Source organism: Phlebotomus papatasi, chromosome 1, assembly GCF_024763615.1.
Source record: "Phlebotomus papatasi isolate M1 chromosome 1, Ppap_2.1, whole genome shotgun sequence".
In the NCBI taxonomy this organism is placed as follows: Eukaryota; Metazoa; Arthropoda; class Insecta; order Diptera; family Psychodidae; genus Phlebotomus; species Phlebotomus papatasi.
Window position 1 is genome coordinate 65,331,105 of NC_077222.1, and position 22,515 is coordinate 65,353,619.

The 22,515-nt window shown below is 33.4% G+C and overlaps 1 protein-coding gene across 1 annotated transcript; it reads right to left on the reverse strand.

Annotated features, from left to right (window-relative positions):
• Window positions 1–5,605: 5,605 nt before the first annotated feature.
• Window positions 5,606–12,393, reverse strand: LOC129810039 (innexin inx2). The gene is made up of 3 exons (XM_055860275.1): window positions 12,221–12,393; window positions 10,812–11,925; window positions 5,606–9,805 (listed from the first exon to the last, which is right to left on the reverse strand). Exons 2-3 carry the CDS (start codon window positions 11,872–11,874, stop codon window positions 9,735–9,737), a joined length of 1,134 nt encoding a protein of 377 aa, XP_055716250.1. The 5' UTR covers window positions 11,875–11,925; window positions 12,221–12,393; the 3' UTR covers window positions 5,606–9,734.
• Between the last annotated feature and the right edge of the window lie 10,122 nt (window positions 12,394–22,515).

Here is a 22,515-nt window from a genome sequence, read left to right on the forward strand (position 1 = left end):
GTCCAAGCCTCTCCATCTGTCTCTCAAATACGTGATTTCGAGCACAGATAATAAATTCAGCATTTTCTCTGGCCTCCAGTGTAAAGTGCTAACGACTTTTCAGCATAAAAAGCCGAGAGAGTCTAATTGTCTCAAATTACCATTAATTGAACAATTTTAATTAATAGGCCACCGTTTGCAGCCCATGCTGAAAATGAAAAGTAAATTCATGTCTCTGAAATTGTGAGAAAAAAACAGATTCTCCCTTGGTTCTTCTCGATTGAAACTCAAAAGATGGGTGTTTGTTTCAATTATCCAGCACGATTTTAAATTTATTACCTTCGTGGGCGATTCTTTTTCTCTCTCTTTCTTATTTTATGACGTTTTTTTTTTTAAAGTGCCGACTGAAATATAGAGTCTATGAGTTGTCTTACATTTAAGAATTCTGAGACAATGATCTTATTATGTTTTTAAGTTAAAAAAAAAACGAGATACTCTGATTGATGCTTAGTTTTTTTTTAGTTTTCTCAGGGGAGACTAGGGCAAAACTTGTCAAAATGCATATTTAATCTTTCACGAGCTCTGAGAAAACTTAAACGTTTTATAATGAGCATTTATAGGAAATTTACTGCTCTACAACATTGCAGAAGACTATTTTCCTCTATCTCGAAAGAAATGTGATTTTCGAATCATTTTCTAAAAGTTGTTTTAGTGGATATTCTCAAAATTGCTGGGGCAAATTTTGTCAGTCTTCGGATAATTTGTGACTTTTTACTCTCGGAAACGTTAAAAATATCAAATAGACATATTTTTATAGGAAATTTATTTCTCTACAGCTTTGTCGAAGATAATTTTTCTCTATCTTAACGAGAAATGTGCTTAAATTGAGCTAATCAGTATTGATATTTTCTGTAAGCCAAATATTCTAAAAATAGGCCTCAAAATTTCATTATTTTTTATTTTACATAATCCTTCCTCGAATTCCTTGATTCTTTGTAAGTTTAAGAAGGTTCATGAAGGCTATCTATAATAAAAATTTCAAGCCTCAGTTTCTTTTATTTTAGAAAATAGTGAATATTGAAATTTTCGTTTTGACAAATTTTGCCCCAGTCTCCCCTACTATAAATATAAATTTATGCTTAGATCATTTTGCTCCAGGTGTTAGGAGCAACGGTAAGATGGCAATGGATTCATTGGTAAGAGTGTAATTGTAAAAAACAAAATGAAAAGTATATTGAACTTAATTGAATTGATTACTCCTAATTGTATTAAGGGGTTATATCTAGTTGAACACCCAAAATAAACGGGGGTTTTCCTGAATTTTTAATGGCCTTGCTGAACTGATTAATATGAAATTTTCAGGGGTTATTACATATGTCCTGTGGAACACAAAACTATTTTTTTTTAAATTAATTTTGATGACAAAATGGATATGAAGCAGTGCGCAGAATGAGGATCGATTTTTTGAGCCAGTTCTTGGCTAGAAGTAGAACTCTAGTAATTTTTATCCGATTGACTTGAAATTTTCAGGGTAGTACCTCAAATAGATTCTCTATAGAAATGCACACGATTGTTAAAAAATATTGATTTTTGTAACTTTGGCAGAACCTTGAAGAAAAAACAAGGTTTTTGAACTAAAAACCGGCTTTATTTCTTTGTAACAAATGTAATGGTTTTTTCAATCTTAATACTCTTGTGTACTTTCTATAGAGAATCTATCTGAGCAGCTAGCTTGAAAATTTCACTTTAGTCGGATAAAAATTACTCGAGTTCTACTGCTGCCGTAGTTGAAAACGTAGTTTCGAAAAATCGCGATTTAGGGGAAACTGGCAACACTGAACATGATGTAGCACTGAACACTGCAATTTTTTAATCAGATATTAGACTTGACACGACCAAGACCTTATAGGCACTATAGGGATACTTGGCCTTTGAAGATATGATCGAGATAGTCTAAGTAATTTAGAAATAAAAATTTATGTTTGGTGGTGCCCCAGGTTCCCCTTTGTTTGGCAATATTTACAAAATGCGTTTTCGTCTGACGTGCTCCAAAAATTCACCGTTTTTAGGCACCTAAAAATTGTTGTCAAGAATAAAGCATATCTTTCATCGTTCTTAACATATTTTTACGTCATTTAAGCACAAAAAAATAAAAATGACTAGCGAAAAAATTTCAGATGGATATAACCCCTTAAGGAGCTACGTGGGTTAGAATTTCTAAAAAAAAAAGCAGCAAATTTTCTTTAAATGTATTTTTTCAACAACATAAAAGGAATATTTAATTAAGGCCATTAAGCATATAAAAATACAACATTCGAACTATACATATATTCTTTTCCCGTATTGAAAGAATATACTAAGTTCATTGTAGACCGCTTAGAAGCGTCTTCCCGTAGTGTGGATGCTTCTTCCGTGCTCCCGAATCTGTTGGAATAATATTACTAGGGGAAAGTGGTCTGCCTTTGAATGCGGCAGCCTTTGAATATTGTAATTTTTTCACTTTTCTTTAAAGCATAAATTCTTTTCTATTAACTATTAGATAGCTATTCATAATCCTCACAAGTCATCAAAAAATGCAGACCCTAGCTCTTATTTTCTAGGTACTAGGGCAAAAAAACGAATCTGAGCTCTAAACTGTAATTTTGATGTTCCACAATTCATGTGTTTTTTCAAAATTAAAATAATTTTTCGAACAAATCTTCTATTGTGAGTCATAGAAGGTTATTCTTGGATGGTATTTCTCCAAATACATTTTGATTCAGATGAGACAAATTTTGTGAGTGATAAAAGTTTGCAAATATTGCTCTGCGGCAGCCTTTGAATCTTAATGTTGTGTGCCTTTGAATCCTCTCTTTCCATGTATTGAAACATCTGACAGCTTCCTGTCCGGGAGCAGAATAGAACTCCTGACGAATGTCATACAAATACTTATAAAATGCTATCTTGCTCCTGCCAGGATGTTTCAAACTGACAATTGTCAACTTCAATGGCGTTGTATTACAAATTTTCAAGTGAAAAACAGTGCTTCAGAAAAATGTAAAAAATATTGTTGTATAATAACTTTTGACTACAGTGGTGGTTTTATTGAATGCATTAGGGTTCATGCTAATCAATTATGGGCCGTTTAATGTTACAGACCTAATATTCTCAGTGAAAAATTAAGATTCAAAGGCTGCCCAAACACATTCAAAGGCAGACCATGCAGGCTGCCTTTGAATATATCGACATAACATTTTTAAGTTCCTCACCAGGAAAAACTGAGGACTTGCGAGTCCTGAATGGGGTAAGCATAGAAGCTTAGTGAACAAGAGAATATTTTGGTGTAGTGAAAAGTAAAACTCATGTTGTAGTTTACTCTGAAAAAAATCTCAAATTTTGAACATCATTTTTCGTTCAAAGGCAGACCACTTTCCCCTAATATCATTGAATTTTAGATACGAATTAATTATATCGTTTCATAACTTAATGCGACAATTTTAGACTTTTCGTAGATTCCAAAACCTTTCCAACGACACCAAGTTATCCCAGATCAGTTGAGAAATTTGCCTTCTGGAATCTCTTTAATATTTTGATCTTGGAAAATAATTGTTATGGCTTCGGTATAATTTTTAGATCAATAAAACTTCATAAAGTCAAAATTCAAAATTTAAAATGTACAATATTATGATTTATCTGTCATACATTGCACTGCAATGAGCATTCATTATCGTTCAAAAGAATTGAATAATGCGTAGAACTTTTGATTTTTAAATTATCTTGTAAGTTACCTCGTTGGTGATCCCTATCATGGCTTACGCTTGCATAGATTAGAAGAATAACAAGATGTTTTACTTCACAAAATTAGAGGTCTTGTCACTATTATCAGCCCTTGGAATTCAAGAGATATTGATATGAATTATTGGGTAACACGTTCATCAACTAATAATATGTCAGTTTCTTATAAAGAATTTTGTTATTTAATTCAAGAAAAATACTCGAACTCCACGGAGAGAGCAGTATATATTTATAATCCCTCGATATTTTCACCTCTCAAAATTTCCACCCCCGGAGACTACTTTTGTCAACAAATCTTCACGTTTCAGACGATTTCTGAGAAATGTCGTCACGCTGTTTGTCCGTCTGTCGCCAGCTCTAAAAGCCAAACGGTAAAAGATAGCGACTTGGCATCTTCGGGGGACCCCCCCCATAAGTCGACCCAAGGATCATTAACATGCCCCTCAATTTTCCCCCACCCCTCCCCTCTCCCTCCAAAACCATGTTTTCTTGGTATTGCTCAAACACGCATCGTGCATTTTTTTTCATTTTTGGATATGTTTTAGAGATGACCCAGGCGGACATTTCGTCCTTAGACGAAAATACCATTGAATCATTCCTAATAACGTTTTTTTTTCAAGGTCAAAAGTTAAAAAGGCTCTAAAGAGCGCATTTATCAAGCAAATGGGGTCATGTTTGGGGTCCTTGAAAAGGTCTTGGAATTTCCTATACTAGTCCCCGGCGAGTGGCCTTCAAAGTTGAAGCCAATTTCTTACTTTCACATACAAATTTGGGAATTTTTCTGCACTCATGATCGTTATGCTAAATATTTAAAAAGTGAGAAGTTTTTCCATATTATAAGATACCTTTCCGTATGGAGGGATAAATATACTAAATTTTTGTTTAAATAATTTTTTTCCTTGGAGCACTACTGTGAGTTAAGTCCGAGATCAATTTAGGAATTGGCTTCAAATAGCTCCATATAAAAAGACCAACTTGCCAGGCGCTTGTTCCTATAAAACTGAACCAGTTCCAATCGGTTTTGAACCGGTAATGAACCAGTTCATAACCGATAAGTAATTTTTATCGGTTTTGAACCAGTAATGAACCAGTTCATAACCGATAACTAATTTTTATCTGAAAATCACTTCTATTACTTTTAAAAGTGTTTTGGAGGATCTTTTGAGTGATTTATGAATCGGTTCAAATCGGTTGAGAACCGGTAATTAACCGGCTATTTGCCGACAAGTCATTTTTGTTCAAATATAATTTTTATTACTCTTTAAACTATTTTGTGGAATCTATGAAGTGATTTATGAATCGATTTAAATCGGTTGAGAACCGGTAAACGGTAAATGATGCGAAAGTACTTTTGAGATATAGCATCTAAGTCACGAGTTCGAGCATTTCGTAAAACCTGGGATGCTTTGCCACCCCTTTTTATTCAAAACCTTAGTCATTGTGGGGTCATGTAATTCTAGCACGTGATCTACAAATGAAATAGTTAAAAGATCAATTTAGAGATGATTCAAATGTAACAATCAGCTGATCTTCCTGGAGACATTTAAAAGTCTATTGAGTGACTCGTGTCAGAAAATTTGCATCACAAAATTATTTTCTTCGATGTGACTATCCAAAGTTCTCCTTTACACTTGAATTTGTGGGCCAAATTCGTCTTCCTCGGCTTCGTATCTTCCAAAACATTATCATTGAAAGGTTGTTTATCGCGTGTCATTTAAATTCCCAATAAAACACTAGAATGACGACACTTTGTGACTCAATTGAGTCTTCCTGTTGGACAACGATGAGACTGAGAGACACTTCTTCAACAAAATTTTGAAGGGTGAACCCAAACTCAGAAAAAACACAGATCTTTTAGTTCAGTTTCGAGGTCTTTTATTTCATTCATCTCACTAAAATTGTAAAAATGTGTAAGAATAATGATTATCATAAAAATTGTTATTTTCCATCGATTTATTAATTAATTAGCGATGTAAAAAAAAAGAAAATGAAAGATAGTTAAAATATGTTTAGATGGACAACCCAATCAGAACACCACAAAATTCTTGGGATTCTAAACACAAGAATTTTTTTTCCTTACTATGACAATCTTTATGATGGGTTTATTTTTTTATCTTTTCTCAAAAAATACACAATACTCCTTCGCTCTTATCTTTCGCTCTTCACACTTACATAAAAAGATGTGTATATAGAAAAATAGTTTATCCCTAAAAAAAATACACTATTAATAGTATAATGTCTTAACAAGTATAAAAAAAAGATATTTCTACGATCACAACTCTTTATACGTTCATTTCATCTTTTCGCTATCGTCTTAAATTTTTTTTCTTCAGTATAGCTCTCCCTAGTTTGTAATTGAAAAATTGTTTTGATCATTCAATCGTTTTGACACTTTATCCAAGTTTGGAAAGAATAATATGAAATATCGCCTTTTAATATCTGTCCCATAAATCTGGGTCATTGAAAGATATGTAATTAATTGCACTTTGAGTATTTTTTTCTCATTTCTTTATAGTAATTTTCTTTCTCAACTTCTTGTGCTAATTGACTTAATTTTTGCTTCGTTTAATTTCATGAAAGAGCGCGTTTGTTCTCCTGGGGCATTTGCATTTAATTTTCCCACATCCAAGAATAGAACAAACTTTCAATTTTTTTTTGAACACCAAAAATATTTGTACATCAAATTTGGTTATTTTGGAGTCAGTGTCAAACGTAGAATGTGATATTTTTTCTTAATTAAATCCTTTCTTGATAAATTTTCAAGATTAAACTCTTCGTCTGTCTTTTATCAAAAAAAAGAACAATGTAGAAAGATTCCAAATCTTTTCCTAAGTAGGAATTATACACATTTTTATCTCTCTTAGATTTTGCCCCAAAGATGTCTTTCTTTTTGTAATTTTTTTGCAATGTAAGGCGCTGCGCACGAAACTTTTTCGCGAGAAAATAAACCAATTTGTCATTTTCATTTGAAAGGGCGATAAAACAGGGTTACAACCTTCTACAAATTTATAAGAAATATCCTCGGATTCTAGAAGGAGCTTTTCCATCTCATTAATTGCAAACGACTTCGCATGAGGGTAAGAACAGTAGAATATTTTAACAGGAAAAATCTTCGTGCGGCGCATATAATTTTAATCCTTCATGTCATACAATAAAATGTAAATAAAATCTATACATTCTATAAAATAGTTTAATTATGGCAAAAAATATATATTTATCTAGTATTTTTTTCTCTCTATATTTTCTCTTTTGTATTATAAGTAAATGGAAGGAAGTTATAAATGATGATTCAACACCTCAGAGAAAGGTGCTGATTTTTGCACTTAAAACAGTGAGAAATTAGTTAAGGGCAAAATGTGCAAATTATGACTGTTTTCCTAATTTTCTCTTGAAAATAAAATACATAAAGGGAAAGGGTAGAATTAGAAATCTTACACACTAATATTCGAAAAGTTCTTTTTCACGTCTTGTTTCAATAGTTTTTCTTTTTATTAAATCAAATATTCCTCATAAATGATACGAACGCAGAAAAAAAATCTGATAAATGATATTTTCAATGGTGATCTTCACAAAATATTTGTTTCGGAGGGCAGAAGGCACAGATTTTCATAATCACAATGACCACAAGTTATTTGGGTCTATGAACTTCTTGAAAAAGAAAAAAAATATACACCTTTGTAGACAAAATAACATCGTTAAATGGAAACTCGATTGTCTATTTTAGAACTGTGTTTGCATAAACATTTTAGTTTTGGACTTTTTTTGTTATATACATCCATCTGTTTAATTCTATTCTTCAACTGCCAACCAAAACTATTGTGTGAATCTTCCATTCCTCTATCGCGTTTTTTTTTTTTACCTTTATTCATCAATACACTTGTACGAAATTCTCAATAAAGTTTCATTTATTGTCTTGTGCGTGGGAAAAAAGATGGAATGTAACGGTCAATTCTCACTACGATTCTAGGCGTATACGAAAAAGTAGAAACAAAGGTTTCCCAAAAAAAAAAAAATGGAGAATGCACATTTCCAAGTGAGAATGAGTCTTTTCGATCAGTGGAAGACACAGATCTGGGCAAGGAATGCTGTCACGTGTGTTCTATCTTCAATATGAAGCGAATTAATTCAAAATATTGCGGAATTTTTGAAAAATACACTCCGAAAAACTGGAGATGTATACATATAACCCAGTGAGCACCAAATGCTAACCGATTTCAATTCAGCTGAAAACATAGTATTTACAGCTGAATTCTGTTAACTTTAAAACGACACTCACGAGACAGTGCCATTTCTATATATTTGGTTAGCACTTTTTGTTCGAGAACTGCTGACTGATCAGGATATTTTTGCTGACCGATTTAGCAAAAAATATGCTGAAAACACTGTTTTTCTCAGCTAAGTGCACTCGCTGGGAATTGTTATATATTGAATTTTGAAAATTTTCCAAAATTTAAAAGTGAAACTTGCAATTTTCGATGTTTTCTATGTTTTTCTTTGTTAAAAATGCAAAATCTATCAAATACCTGAGGTGTTTGCAATTTAGAAAAGATTTCCCGAGAAGTTCAAAACAAAACCAATTTTCTATGTTTTTCTATATTTTTTCTAACTTGATTCTGATAATTGATTTGACATATCTTCAAATGAACTGTTACAAAAATCAACGTAGAATTAATGCATGTCTTTTTGAATGTCATGATGGTTGATCGATCTTGTTCTATGTTTTATATTCTGTGATACTGGTACATATTTAAGTAAACTAAGCTCTTCTAGATTCGGCTGATTGGAAAATGAGAGAAAATGGTAGGTGGCATTTTTTAACTTTCTCGTGTTTTACTGCTGTCACCGAGTAACAATTTCTCGATTCGGAAAACCGAATATCGGAGGGTTCTATGTAGGTCTTAATTCAAAAGTCTAGTTATAATAACATATTCATAACAAATGTAATAGTGATACAGCAAACAACATTTTAAAAACATAGAAATTTGTCAAAATTGGAATAACGAATATTACTGTAAAAATATTTCTACCAATTTTGGAAGCAGACAACATGGGAGAAATCTGAAAAAGTTAAAATAACATTCCGGAAATGTTAATTTTACCCTGCATTATTGATCCGAAATCGGTGTAAATATTGTACTTTTTAGGTGTATTGTGGGTTAAAGTTAACCTTTTTCATGTTAATTTTACACTTAAAAAGGTGTAAAACTAACATTGAAAAATATTAATATATTTTTACACCTAAAAAGTGTTAAAGTTACGAGGAAAAAAGTTAATCGCACCCGTTTTTTTCACAATGCATAAATCATAGAATACATTCAAAGAAGAAGCGTGTCAGATTTCGCATGAAAACATTAAACGACGCGTTCTATGTTGACATTTGTATACAGAAGAACCGAAAAGTGAATCCTCATATTCTATATTAACATTTCAATTTCCGTGTGAAAATATAGAATAAAGTTTTCTATGTTTGTCTTTTAACTTTAGTTCTATATTCGCATATAAAAAGAAATCTAGGGTAAATCCTCAGTTCAGTTTTTTTGATAGATTTTTCATAAATATAGAAAAACATCGAAAAACCGAAAGTTCATTTGCAGTTGAAGCTACCGACATCTGTACTTCTAACAATGCGATTCTCAAGTGTTTTCTTTTGGCAACTTCGAAAAGGGGTTCGTCTTATCACTCATGAATAAGACTAATGATAAACACAATTGTTAGCATTTTACAAACACACAAGTCGATTAGCTCACTCTTAGTGAAAAATCAAACATTTGTTTACAAAACAAATGTCATTTTGCGTAGCTCATAAACTTAATCATTGCTTCAAGAAAATAGTTTATGAATCGGAACAACATTCCAATCCCGGATCTGTGCACTAAAAAAAAATAATTTCTAAAATAATTTAGTTACTTTCATGGTCTTTTTTTCTTTTTTTTTTCAATATAATTTAATTAAAATTAAATTAATTTATAAAAAAAAACTCCCTACACATCAAAATCAATTTCCTCTCTTGCAAGCTTTAGTTCTCTCTTATGCGTCTCGTCGAATAGAGATTCTGAGAAGAAAAAAACGTGTGAATTTTTCTCAATGAACATGCCTCTCAAAACTATCAAAATACAATAATTTACTGTGCGTACGGATAAATGTTTCATCGTAACATGGCAATTGATATTGGGTTAGTGTTTGGCATCATCAACAGATGTACCAATGATTTTAACTTTTAACTTCTTTCTTTTTGTATTAAAACTATTCCCTAAAAGGTTTGTCTTTTCAGTTACAAATTTGTGCGTCTTTTTTTACTTTCTTGGCAAATTTGTTGGAGAAGTTAAATTCAACGCCGTCCCTGGGTACACAAAATTTCGTTTGCTGGTTCATTGTGTCAGAAAGTTATTATGCAAACGGCAACGTCGCATGAAACCATCATCATCATCGTCACTGAAGAAATGAAAAGCCATTTCGGGGGAGATGGTAGTATGTTAGTGTATGTTTTATTTTTAAGTGTATTCGTGATATTTTTGAATGTATTGGAAAGTGTTTCAGTGTATTGGAAAGCGTGTGAACAATTCAATTTACTCCATGGCGTAAGTTAACGCGTACAGAGGAGTAGTTAATAAAGGGGAAATGCACAAATGCAGTGAGCATTTTCACTCTGAATCACCCTGCGCATTAGCATCATTCATGGAATTTTTTTGAGTGTAATTGTGTTGGTTTTATGAAAAGGTAAATAAGCTGCTACAGTGTGTACCCAGGATGGTTTTTTTAAATAAAAAAATGCATTTTAAAATTTCTAAATCTAATTGGAAAATCCTAGCACTTTTGCCAGCCTATAGGTCTCTCCCCGGTCCTCTACTTGGCCTTTCATTTGAGAGTATAGGGGATAAAGAACACAAAAAGATTTTGTTTTAAAATGGATAAAACGTTACAAACTTCTACCGCCTATTGCTGTCACATATGCTTTTGAGAGTTTTCTTTTTTTTTCTTTCAAAATAAAAGAAAAAAATTACTTGACAATTACAAAAATCCTAGAAAATTTTCCGCTAGGCGCTAAACTACTTCCTTACCGTCCAATTTAAGTGCTAGATCAGAGATGACTTCTTTGTAGATGAGTGGATCGATATTCTTGCCGAGCTGGTACAGCACAAACCAATCACCAATTTGGCACTTCTTTGATATGTTTTCCACATCCTGGTGTGCCGATAGTTTGGATCGGGCCCTCAGCAGGTACAGCCTAATCTTAGGTACGAAGATCACGGCAATGCGAAATGCAACGGAGAGTGCAGTTAGAACGGTCAGTCCAATAAACCAAAACCAGAGGAACACGTAGATCTTCTCGTTGACAATATTGAGTGGCAGAACGCATAGGCCGTCGAATTTCTGCACACTACCTGATGGACCGTATTTGTGGAAGGTGCACTTGGTGACTTTTGGAAATACCCTCGCCATCGGATCTCGGCGTTCTTCGGGTTCCATCTCCGTAAAGCGCACTACGTCGCTACCGTAGGTGGTAAATTCGCCATCGAGGAAAAAGTCCATGAAGAATATTTGGCCAAAGACATTGGCCAAATTCAAGAATTCGCATATGAAGAAGCGATAGGCATAGAAATTGTGCCTGTTGATGTTGTCAGCAAAATAGTCTACTAGGATCTTTTTTCGATCCTCCTTGCAGTCAAAATTGACAATTGGTGCATTGAGATCCATCACTAGCATCTTAATTCGACCACCCTCCCAGGTCTTCCACAGGTAGCGTGGAATGTAAAAGAGGATGGCTTGGAAGAATAGTACGAAGCACACCCACTGGTAGTACTTGTGATACTTCACTTCATCCTCACCATCCACGTGACTCGCCACACCCGGTTGTACCATATCCTTACCGGCTACTCCAGTTAGCCGGTTGGGTATCGTGAAAGTGGAGTAAATCCAGCAATAGGTATCCATAACATTGAGGGGTATCTCATCCACAATACAATCAATGGGATCCCCAATGTACTGACGCGAGGTGACGAGCAGTGAAAAGGCAATGAGGATAATGACAGTTCCTTTATAGTGCATACGGAAGACATTGTTGTCTATGCAGACACTGTCGAGCTTCAGGAGCCCCTTTACGGAGCCAAACACATCAAACATTGTTGCTCCGGCGGTGTGAACACTTTCAAACGCTCAAATCAAAATGAACAACTACAAGAGAAAGAGATAGAGATTTGGGTTTTTTTTTTTGGTATTGGTCACATTGAGAATCCCAAAGTGCAAGTAGCATATTTTTTTTTATCTCCTATCTCCCTCAGCAAAGACGAGCCAAGTCAGACGGATCAGATTGCAACAGAATTCTAAGAAGTTCGATGGTGGGCCTCTGTAGGGGGGATACCCTAGCCTTCGCCCTTCTTGTGGTTCCCATTGAAACCGATACCGTCGCTACAGTTTTTGAAGGGAGGGAAGGAGAACCTGAATGTAGGGTAGATTTTTTGGAACTCACTTTCTTGTTAATCACTTTGAAAAGGCAAAATAGCACACATCCAAGCACACGCGAACTTATTTAATAACAAAGAACATAGGAGAAATTCCACGGGAAACAAGTGTGAAATACCCAATGTTCTCAACTATGTGTAATCCGATGTGATCGGTCTGGTACACGAACCAACACTGGACGAGCTTTCCGTGAACAATCGGAGCGATACCCCTCTTTGTAGCTGCACTACACACCGACTCTCTATATCATTCCATCAATGTAGCCACATACAGCTGAACATATTTCAACTACATTCACCCAGAATGTCTTGTTCGCAGCAGCCCTCCGCGTCCCAAACCCAATCCCAACCCATGGTCTTTCGAGCCAAGTCACTGCTGTGTGGAAAGAGACACAGCATGTCAATAATGTGAGAGGGATTTGCTTGGGCATATATCCGAAAGCCAGCCGCCTTTGGATGTCTTGTTTCACCCGAAGCGGGAGTCACCTTTGCGTGAACCTCAGCGATGCAGCATATAGAGGAGAAGAAGAATGGCCCCAGAAAGACCATCGCATTTTCTCAACTGTTACACACTCTTGCCCATGAATCACAGCGACATTCCTCGGAATTCAATGCTGGACACCACAGAACTCCAATGTACGCGATTCTTAGTCACTTTAGCTGGAATTGGGTCTCTTGGCTTACCACAAGTCTTTAGCATCATGCTGCCTTTTTTCTTTTTGGCCTTTTTATCTCCTCCGCTTTCATGGGCGGAAATGTGCAGAATCTTCATCATCCCTATCTTGAATGCAAAATTATCGGATACCCGAGCCCGAGCTAAGAAGAAGAGGGACGCGAGGCTTTGAATATTTCAGAAATGTTGAACTTTTGCAGATAGATGGTTGAGGAAGTCTCTTTACTATGAATATTTTAATAGTAATTTATGCTGCGGAATGTCTCTATTGAGCTCCTATTTGATGACTCTGCAGCATGATTAAGCACTTTTATATGGTTTTTCTTAGAACTTTGAAAATAGGTAAGAATCTAAGAAAGACATTTGCTGCACGATTTATTTCTGAGTGTATTAGAGGGGTGGTTTCGACATTCATCATGGGTTTTAAATTTTAACCCTTCTTTACCCTGTATAACACTCGCTCTAATGGCTCTAACTCTTTAAGAACAAGGGGGTCAAAAATTGGGGGTCAGGAGAAATCACTTTTTTTGACTGCTCAAAGGTCTTTACACATTGGAAGTAATTTTCATCAAAACTGCTTTTTTTAACGAAATTGTCTGCACTGCTGTAGGTAAAAATGTCAAAATTCAATCAAAAATTAGTTTTTGACGAAAATTGCTCTTAATGTGTAGGGGCCTTAAAGCAAAATATAATTCTAGAAGGTCGTAGGATTTTTTTTGGTACACCCATGTTTTAATCGTCCATATAGGGCTAAATTAATGTTTAAATTCAAATATTAAGTCCGCTACTAAAACTAATTGAGAACTTATTGAAAGTGAATGTCTACGATTTTTAATTTTGATCCGGAAATCAATTTTATTACTTTTATGACTATTTTAGGAGATCTTTTGAACGGTAAATTATGCAAAAGTACTTTTAAGGTGTAGTGCCTAAGCTAGAAATTCGAGCACTTCGCTTTGTCACACATTTTCTTTTTACTTTATTGCCTGCCACGCAATTATAAGAGAATTGTATACTATTTTTGTGGTTTCTTAATAATCTTAAACTCAAGCTTAAAAAAGTGAGATTACTGAGAAATTCTTACTATTCTTGACACTATGATGATAGTCTATGACATTTCTTATGTTCTAGGCGGTCTTCAAACTAGAGGTTTAGCCCAGTTCCCAAAGGTCTCAAAATCCGGAATAGCGAGCAATTTTATTGCTTTTTGAGAATCTAAAGGTCTCTTATCTTTAATAATCTAATCCTAAGTAAAATTTTTCCAAAAAATCGTGAATGATAAGAAATTAGAGCAGTCAAGCCATATGGCTAAGTCTTAGATCTGAAGCCCGTACTATTGTGCTAAACATTCTTAAAAGGTTTTATTTAAAATAACGAAATTTAAAGTTTTAACTAAAGCACTTACAGTAGACTCTCTCTCAATCGGGCATATGGGGCAAAATGTCATCCAAGTTTTCGAGAGATTTGAGCATCAGAATCATTGTAAATTTCACAAAAAGCGCTCAAATATAAAGAATGATGATAAAACAAGAGGAACTGCAGCACATTAGAACAAATTTACTTCAAAATGAAACGTGAAAATTGTCAACAAATTTTTTTCGCCCGATTGAAAAAGAGCCGATTGAGCGAGAGTCTAATGTAATAGTTTGAGATTTAACCTTAAATTTTACATATTTTTTCAATTGTGTTTAAGATCTTTAAGGGTTGACGTATTGCATTTGCATTATATAGAATCGTCGATCTGAACGAGTGATACTTAAACTACTCAATCCTCTCTAAAATAGAGGCAGGCAATATTCATACTGGGTTTTATCTGAGCGTATCATAAATTCCAGGTTTTGACAGTCCGCATTTGCGAAAATGATCAAAACTACATTTTTCCAGATTTTTTCTCCAATAACTCAAATAGGGTGGAGTCTACACTTATGAATGTTATGCACTTGTGCAAAAATCTTATGTTCTTACGTAAAACAGAGTTCGAAAAGTTGTAAAATTATTAGTTTAAGTTTTAATTAATTTTTTTTGATTTTTCAAAATCTGTTTAATGTAATAACTTAAGATTTTTGCGTTCTCAATAAGTGTGTGTAACATCCATAAGTGTAGACTCCACTCTACTTCATTTTTCTGATTGTCCTAATTTTTATATCATTATTTCAGTATTAATTAGGTAAATCAGAAAATAAATAATGCTGTAAGGTTTGAAAGTGGAACATAAAGACTCGCTTTGCAGTGACATTGGCTCCAATACACGTTAGACCGTCTTCAGAATAGAGGTTTAGCCTACTTCCCGAGGGTCTCAAACCTTAAACATCAACCGATTTTACTGATTTTTCAAAATCTAATTGGTAATTTAACTTTAATAATCCAATTCTAAATCAATTTTTTCTAAAAAATCTTGACTGATAAGATATTAGAGAAGTTAAGCCATATGGCTAAGCTTTAGGTCTGAAGCCCGTATTAGGCTCTTGTTCTGAAATTATTAACATCCTAGTTAATATCCAACATGGATATGACAAGTGTTTATTACATAGAAATACATGTTGAGTATTAAAACAAAAATTAAAAAAATAAAACAAATAAACATTTAAAAAAGTAAAATAAAAATATTGTTCAAAAAATAACAGCCGCGTAAAAAAAATAAAAAGAGTAAAAATGTGAGAGAGGAAAAATAAAAAATACAGATATATATTTTGGGCAGAAAAATACGTTTATGATTCTTAACCCTTTAAGGACGATTGGGTCACCCGTGACCCAAAACTGAAATTTTTCCTACGGTGTTCTAGAGCCGTATTTTGCTCTAAAAAGTTAGAAAAATGCTTTTTCCTGACCCTCGATTTTTGACCTTCTCGTCCTTAAAGGGTTAAAGAAGGTTACCAGATTGCTTAAAGAAAAAGTTGAAATACGGAAAGTAATTCGTTAATAAACCTCTGCCTACACATTAGAGAAATTTAAGTCCGTATTTAACTATTTTTTCTTTGTATTTCTAATCAGAGGGTCGAATCAACACCTCTTCGACAGGAAACTCCTATTGAGACTTTTGTCAAAATGTTGTAATTTATTTAATGTGTCTAATAAATTGTGAGTAATATGGCGTTTTTCCATTATTCTACGTTTTTCGATAAACATAAGTGTTCAAATTTCGTATTTCAAATGATACAGAGTAGGGCGTCAATAAGTCCTGACACGAGTTCCTAAGGTGTCAATAGGTATTTCTCTCATCTTATTTAAACAAAAGAGGTTTGAAAAATATTCTTTAGAACAGTTCAATTTTAACCATGAAAAGTTTAGTATTTCGAATGTTTAGGTTAATAGTGTAATATGGATTAAAAGAAATAAAGAATATAGAATGGTTAAGTGTCCATTTGGACATATATTTTATTTATTTACAATGGCAATGCTTTCTGTTGAGATTAAATCCCTTGAAAGTACAGAAAGCGTTTAAGCAATTGAAGAAACAGTTAGCGTCCACCGCCGTCTTAGCGTTGGTGACCAACCTCCAGCGACAATCGTTGAAATTTTGTTTTGCAGGTTGTAAAAAACGTAGTTTTAGAGGAGAAGGAGAGGGGAAAATTAAAAGTAAAAAAATTAAAAAGGAATTTCTACAAACAATGTCCACTTATGAGAGAGTAGTCAAAATACCGTAAGGGCCTTGACAGACTTGAAGATTAGCCGAGAGACGACTCAGCGTAATTACATTCGAAATAATGGTTAAACCACATGTCTATCATTTTCCACTAATTCGCCTCTCGGCTTAAGTCGTAAGTGTGTCTAGGGCATTAGTCAATATCTCTAACTATTTAGCCTCCCATTGGTGCATTTAATAGAGATGCAAAAAAAACTTTTATTTGTAAAAAACAAAAGTTATTATTCAAACTACATAATTTATATGTGTAATATAAATTTAAGTGTTATGCAAATTAGTTTTTACGATCAGAATGTGGTTAGTAAAACGTTTTGGCTATCAAATCTGTGATAGTTTGACAAAATAGGTCAAGTTTAAAAAAAAAATTAAAAAATTTTATTTGAAAATTTCATCGAACTTTCATGAAAAGTTGCTGGTCTTATTCGAAAAAATTTCCACGAAAGAGCAACTGCTGAAAAGTGCACAGGCGCATATTGAGGTCTTTTGAGTGTTTTCATAGCTCTGAATGGAAGCATTGCAATTCATCAGCGTGTTGATTGCTTTTCCCCATAAATACATTGCATGAAAACCCTTTTCAATAGAGTAGAATCTAATAGAGAAACATCCCATTAAACAGAAACACGTTGAAAAGGTCACTGTCGAGGTGGGGATGAATAAGTGGTCAATTAATAATTCTAATCAAGCCAGAGTGCGGGAGTGGATATTAAGAATTGTATCCAATGAAAAATTATTGCTTCTGAAGCGAGAGGAAAAATTATGCATGTGATTTGAATAAGAGGCAGGCATCAAATATAACACAAAAATTGCTGACAAGATAATTTAATTTTCACTGGAAATTGAGTATCTCCTGAGGGTATATGCCATGAGAGCTGACTAATGAAATTAAAGCCGTATGGGATTTGGAGGATTTAATTAATGTGTGACGCCTTGACAAATGAATGTTCTATTCCATCCAGCTTGATCAACAATTGTCCACCGGAGATTTATGCAATGAATTCAACCTTGGACGCCAACAGTCTGTAACGCGGTTGTCATGTTGTCACGTTTTTCTCGCATAGAATTGCATTGAGAATTATCACCGGGATTTGTTCTAAATGCCATGGAATTATGCAATAAAGCACTGGTCACAGGGCGTCCGTTGCATTTGAATACTCAGATCAGAACAAATCGATTAAATTGAACCTCTCCATCGAATTCTTGCACAATTCTCTTATGCCACCTTCACACCTTGCATGTTCGTGTGAATTAAATTGAGAACCAAGGCATAAGATCTTCGCGAGGTGTTCAACATATGAAAATCACTTGTTTATGATCAATTTGGACAAATTGTAGTTTATGGCATCTTCACATTGTGAAAAGTTTTCGTCAAAATGCAGTATTTTGACATGATTTTTATAATATTCCAAAATATGCTGAGACCATTAAGCAATTAGCATTCTGATTTTTTCTCTCTTTTTTTTGGAATTATAAGAAATTTTGAAAAGTAGTAGGGTGAAAGGAACGTCTATTGACACTTTAAGAAATCGTGTCAGTACCTATTGACACCCTACTTTGTACCATTTGGGATACGAAATTTGAACATCTCTGTTTATTACAGAAAAAAAAAACGTTATTATTACTTATATTTTACTAGATATATTAAATAATTTTTTCAACACTTTGACAAATCCTATATTCTTTATTTCTTTTAATCCATATTATACTACCCAAGAAGCAAAATAGCTGCCTTATAGAACCAAGTATTAGACAAGTCTTTTAGTGCACTTTTAAAAGACTTAAAGTGAAAATTTTCTATGGAAATTCCTATAGCAGCTCTTAAGATCCTTAAGAGTGCGCCACTTTACTTATAGTAACCTCAGTAATGGAACCAAGAGCGTTATAAGTAAACAAAAAGATTTTTAGTTCTATAGTGCCTCACTTAGGGAATTCTACAAGACCATTTTAAGAAAAAATTGCTGCTTGGGTATTAACCTAAACATTCGAAATACTAAACTTTTCATGGTTAAAATTGAACTATTCTAAAGAATATTTTTCAAACCCCTTTTGTTTAAATAGGATGAGAGGAATACCTATTGACACCTTAGGAACTCGTGTCAGGACTTATTGACGTCCTACTCTGTACCATAATACGAATTTTGAACATTTATGTTTATCGAAAACCGTAGATTAATGGAAAAAACGCCATATTACTTACATTTTATTAGATACATTAAATAAATGCCAACATTTTGACATAAGTGTCAATATGGGTTCCCTGTCGAACAGACGTTCCTTTGACCCTATGCCCGAGAACCTTATTGCCTCTATTTACTAGAGAAATTTAGATCCATATTGAAGAGCTTTTCCTACACAAGCGTGGGGAATTTTCTTCAATATGGACATAAATTTCTTTAGTGTGCAGAGGCCATTAAGGCCTTTATATCGCCTGTACTGCTTTTGACAAAAATTGATCCTGATATGTTGAGGCCTTTACTTTCTTTTTAAGTAAAAAGTCTTGTAACTGTCTCACACTTAAGTAAAGTTTTTCTCAATTATTAATTAATTTTTGATTAAAATGTATAACAAATAAAATTTGATTAATGTATATTTTAGGAGCTATGACAAAATAAACCTTATATGTGCCATTTAAGGAATACTTTGTACTCATTAAACCAATTAATGGTAGTGCTCAAAAAGTATTGTCATTCAAAATAGATAATGCCCTTTTTTAAAAATAATAATGTAACAAATAGTATAAAAATTACCTTTTTTTATGTTTTAAGTTACTTATGGAGAGATTCTATCATTCTATTCTCTTAATTTTTTTATAATAGAAATTTTTAGAGAAAAAATATTAATTACATTACTTATCGGTATCTTGGTCAAGTGATTTACGAAGGTAAGCCCAATAAAATTGTGGAATTTTTACCTTCACCCGATCTTTTCCTTTCACAGTGTCGTTCTCAAACATGTCCAAGAGTTTGTCTCATGAGCAAAACTCTGCAAATTCCACGTCAAACTTGCCCGTAAATCAATATGTGTATATGAAACACGAGTTGCCGCTTTTTGCAAAAATAATACCACATACAGCCAAGTCACTAAAAATCTCCTCAGACATCAGAATATGGAGTTCAAGAAAGTCTTCGGTCGTTTTGATTCTCTTCTGTTGGCAATTTTTTTTTGCTCTCTTTCTTGTATTTTTGCGAATCTAAATTTATGGGAACATTATTTAAATCTTTTGATCGTTTTTGGATGCCAAAAAAGTTTTTTGGTCGCGGTTTTTGTGCTCACACTTCTTGTTCTTCAATCGTCCACCATGAGCGAACAAGTATCTTTCTCATGGGGCTTCTTTTTTTTGTATATCCCAAAGTATTTAATAAAAATCTTCGTCGAGATTTACCAAAACTCTTACTGCATGACTAATGCCAATTTCTATATTGTCAAAAGACATCCGAACATAATGAAAAATGAACGTGATTCGAATTTAGATGTTGGCAAAAAAAAGAAGAAATGCAGATGATCCTCTCAAAGAATTGAGATTTTTTTCGAGATTACAAACTTAAATTTGCATAGCTCATCCACTTATATAAAAATTGGCCTTTTCACTTATTTACCCTCAATTTGTTTTAGCTCCCAATTAACGCAAATATCATGTAAGAGATGATTAAAAATTTCTGGGCGAGGTGCAAAGTGAAACAGAAGCTCAAATAGACAAAATTTGAAAGCTTTCGACATACAATTGACCATGAATATAGTCGAAAATAGGGAGAAAATTAACATGCTAGTGATTGAAAAATCACACATATTTTACCTCATATCCCACCATCCTGCACCAAAAAGTTAACACACCAATAATACCAAAAATTGTGAATCAACTGCAATCACGAAGGCGCTAACATGAAATTTTTATTACCTTGTACACACTGATAAGGCACAGTATCAGCCTTACAATAAATTACAAAGTGTATGTTTGGGATTGGAGAATGAACGAAATGCAGGATGGAAAACATGATGATTTTTTTCACTTGATAAACATTACATTTTGGTATCTCACTGTGACGCCACAATATGACGATATAGATCCAATTTTAATTGTTTACCTCTCATTCTTGCCATCCAAGCCGTTTAAGCGTTTCAAAGATCTAAAAGAGTCTTATCTTTTTGAAGAGATCCAGTGACAGAAAAAATGAAGACATTAGTGATAAGATAAGTTTTTATGTGATGGTTTGTGCATACAAGACATTTTTTGGGTAAATGCCACACAATAGATCTTTTGAGTCGGTTGAAAAATTCTGAGGACTTCAAATACGATGATTTTAAAGAATAGGCCGGTCGTTAAAGTAAATTTAAAATTTAGTGAATGATAGATTTATTTCATTTCAAAAAGTATGAATTTTACTCAAAAGTGTACTTATCAAGAATCGAGTCTTCAGTTTGTGAATTACTGAAAATCATTAAAGAGATCTAGCATTTAGCAAAGCGTCCCTGCTTTGCCAAATGCTAGAACTCGCAAATTATAGTTCTTAATGTAATATTTTTGATAGTGTTTTGATACCATAACGATTTAACTGTCTAATTAAACTGGTTCATGAATTATTCGTTTAAATTGAAGATTTAAAATTAAAGACAATTTACAAGAGTTACCCATTCTACATATTTCAGATGAGAAGTTTAATGTGTGGTTTATTTTAATTTTTTTTTATATAACAAAGCAAATCAATCTTTAAGGGGGGAGTCTTAATTAGGAGGTCAAAAATGATCTATATTTTTTTATTGCTTACATAGATAAACCAATTTAAGAATATATCTTAAAAATTTCAGAAGCAAATTCGCATTAGGGAGACAGGGGCAAAATTTGTCAAAACGAAAATTTCAATATTCACTATTTTCTAAAATAAAAGATGCTGAGGCTTGAAATTTTTATTATAGATAGCCTTCATGAACTTTTTCAAACTTACAAAGTTTCAAGGGATTCGAAGAAGGATTATGTAAAATAAAAAATAATTAAATTTTGAGCCCTATTTTTGGAATATTTGGCTTACAGAAAATATCAATACTGATTAGCTCAATTTAAGTAAATTTCTCGTTAAGACAGAGAAAAATTATCTTCGACAAAGTTGTAGAGAAATAAATTTCCTATAAAAATATGTCTATTTGATATTTTTAACGTTTGCGAGAGTAAAACATCACAAATTATCCGAAGACTGACAAAATTGCCCCAGCAATTTTGAAAATCTCCACAAAATCGACCTTTAGAAAATGATTCGAAAATCACATTTCTTTCGAGATAGAGGAAAATAGTCTTTTGCAATGTTGTAGAGCAGTAAATTTCCTATAGGAATATGCTCATTATAAAACGTTTAAGTTTTCTCAGAGCTCGTGAAAGAATTAAATATGCATTTTGAGAAGTTTTGCTCCAGTCTCCCCAATTTCCGAAGATACATTGACAAAAGCACAGGAGCAGGAACGTCGAGCAGATTCGCAAGCGTTCGGGCGAACATCCAAAACTATTCATTTTTTACAATTTATTCGAATTTGCAGAAAAGATTAGCAAAGAACTTATAAGGCGATCGCAATGAATAAAGGCTTATTCTCTTCAACATTAAATTCTTTCCTAGTTGAACTAAAAAAATTGTTGAAAACCAATTTTCTCCAGCTCATTAGGGATGCGGAATTGGAGAACAGTGGCGCATAACAGGCTCGGCGACGGGTCCTGAGTCAGGCCAAGACCAGTAGTTGGTTGTAGCGCTGGTTAAGTAAGTAAGTAATTTTTCTATTTTTTTTACAGCATGTTAAAATCAAAATTTTGCCCCAGAAATAACCGAAAAGTGGCAGAAATAAAACGAAAGTGGTACAAGTTGGACAAATGGTACAATTTGGACAGGGCTTTTTCCTTGATTTAGTATTTCATTTTTATTTTTTTATTTTTGATGGTTTAGTTTTATAATTTGGTTCGTTGTGCTTAAAAACAAATTTTGTACTGTATTTATCAAGAAAAAAGCCATGTC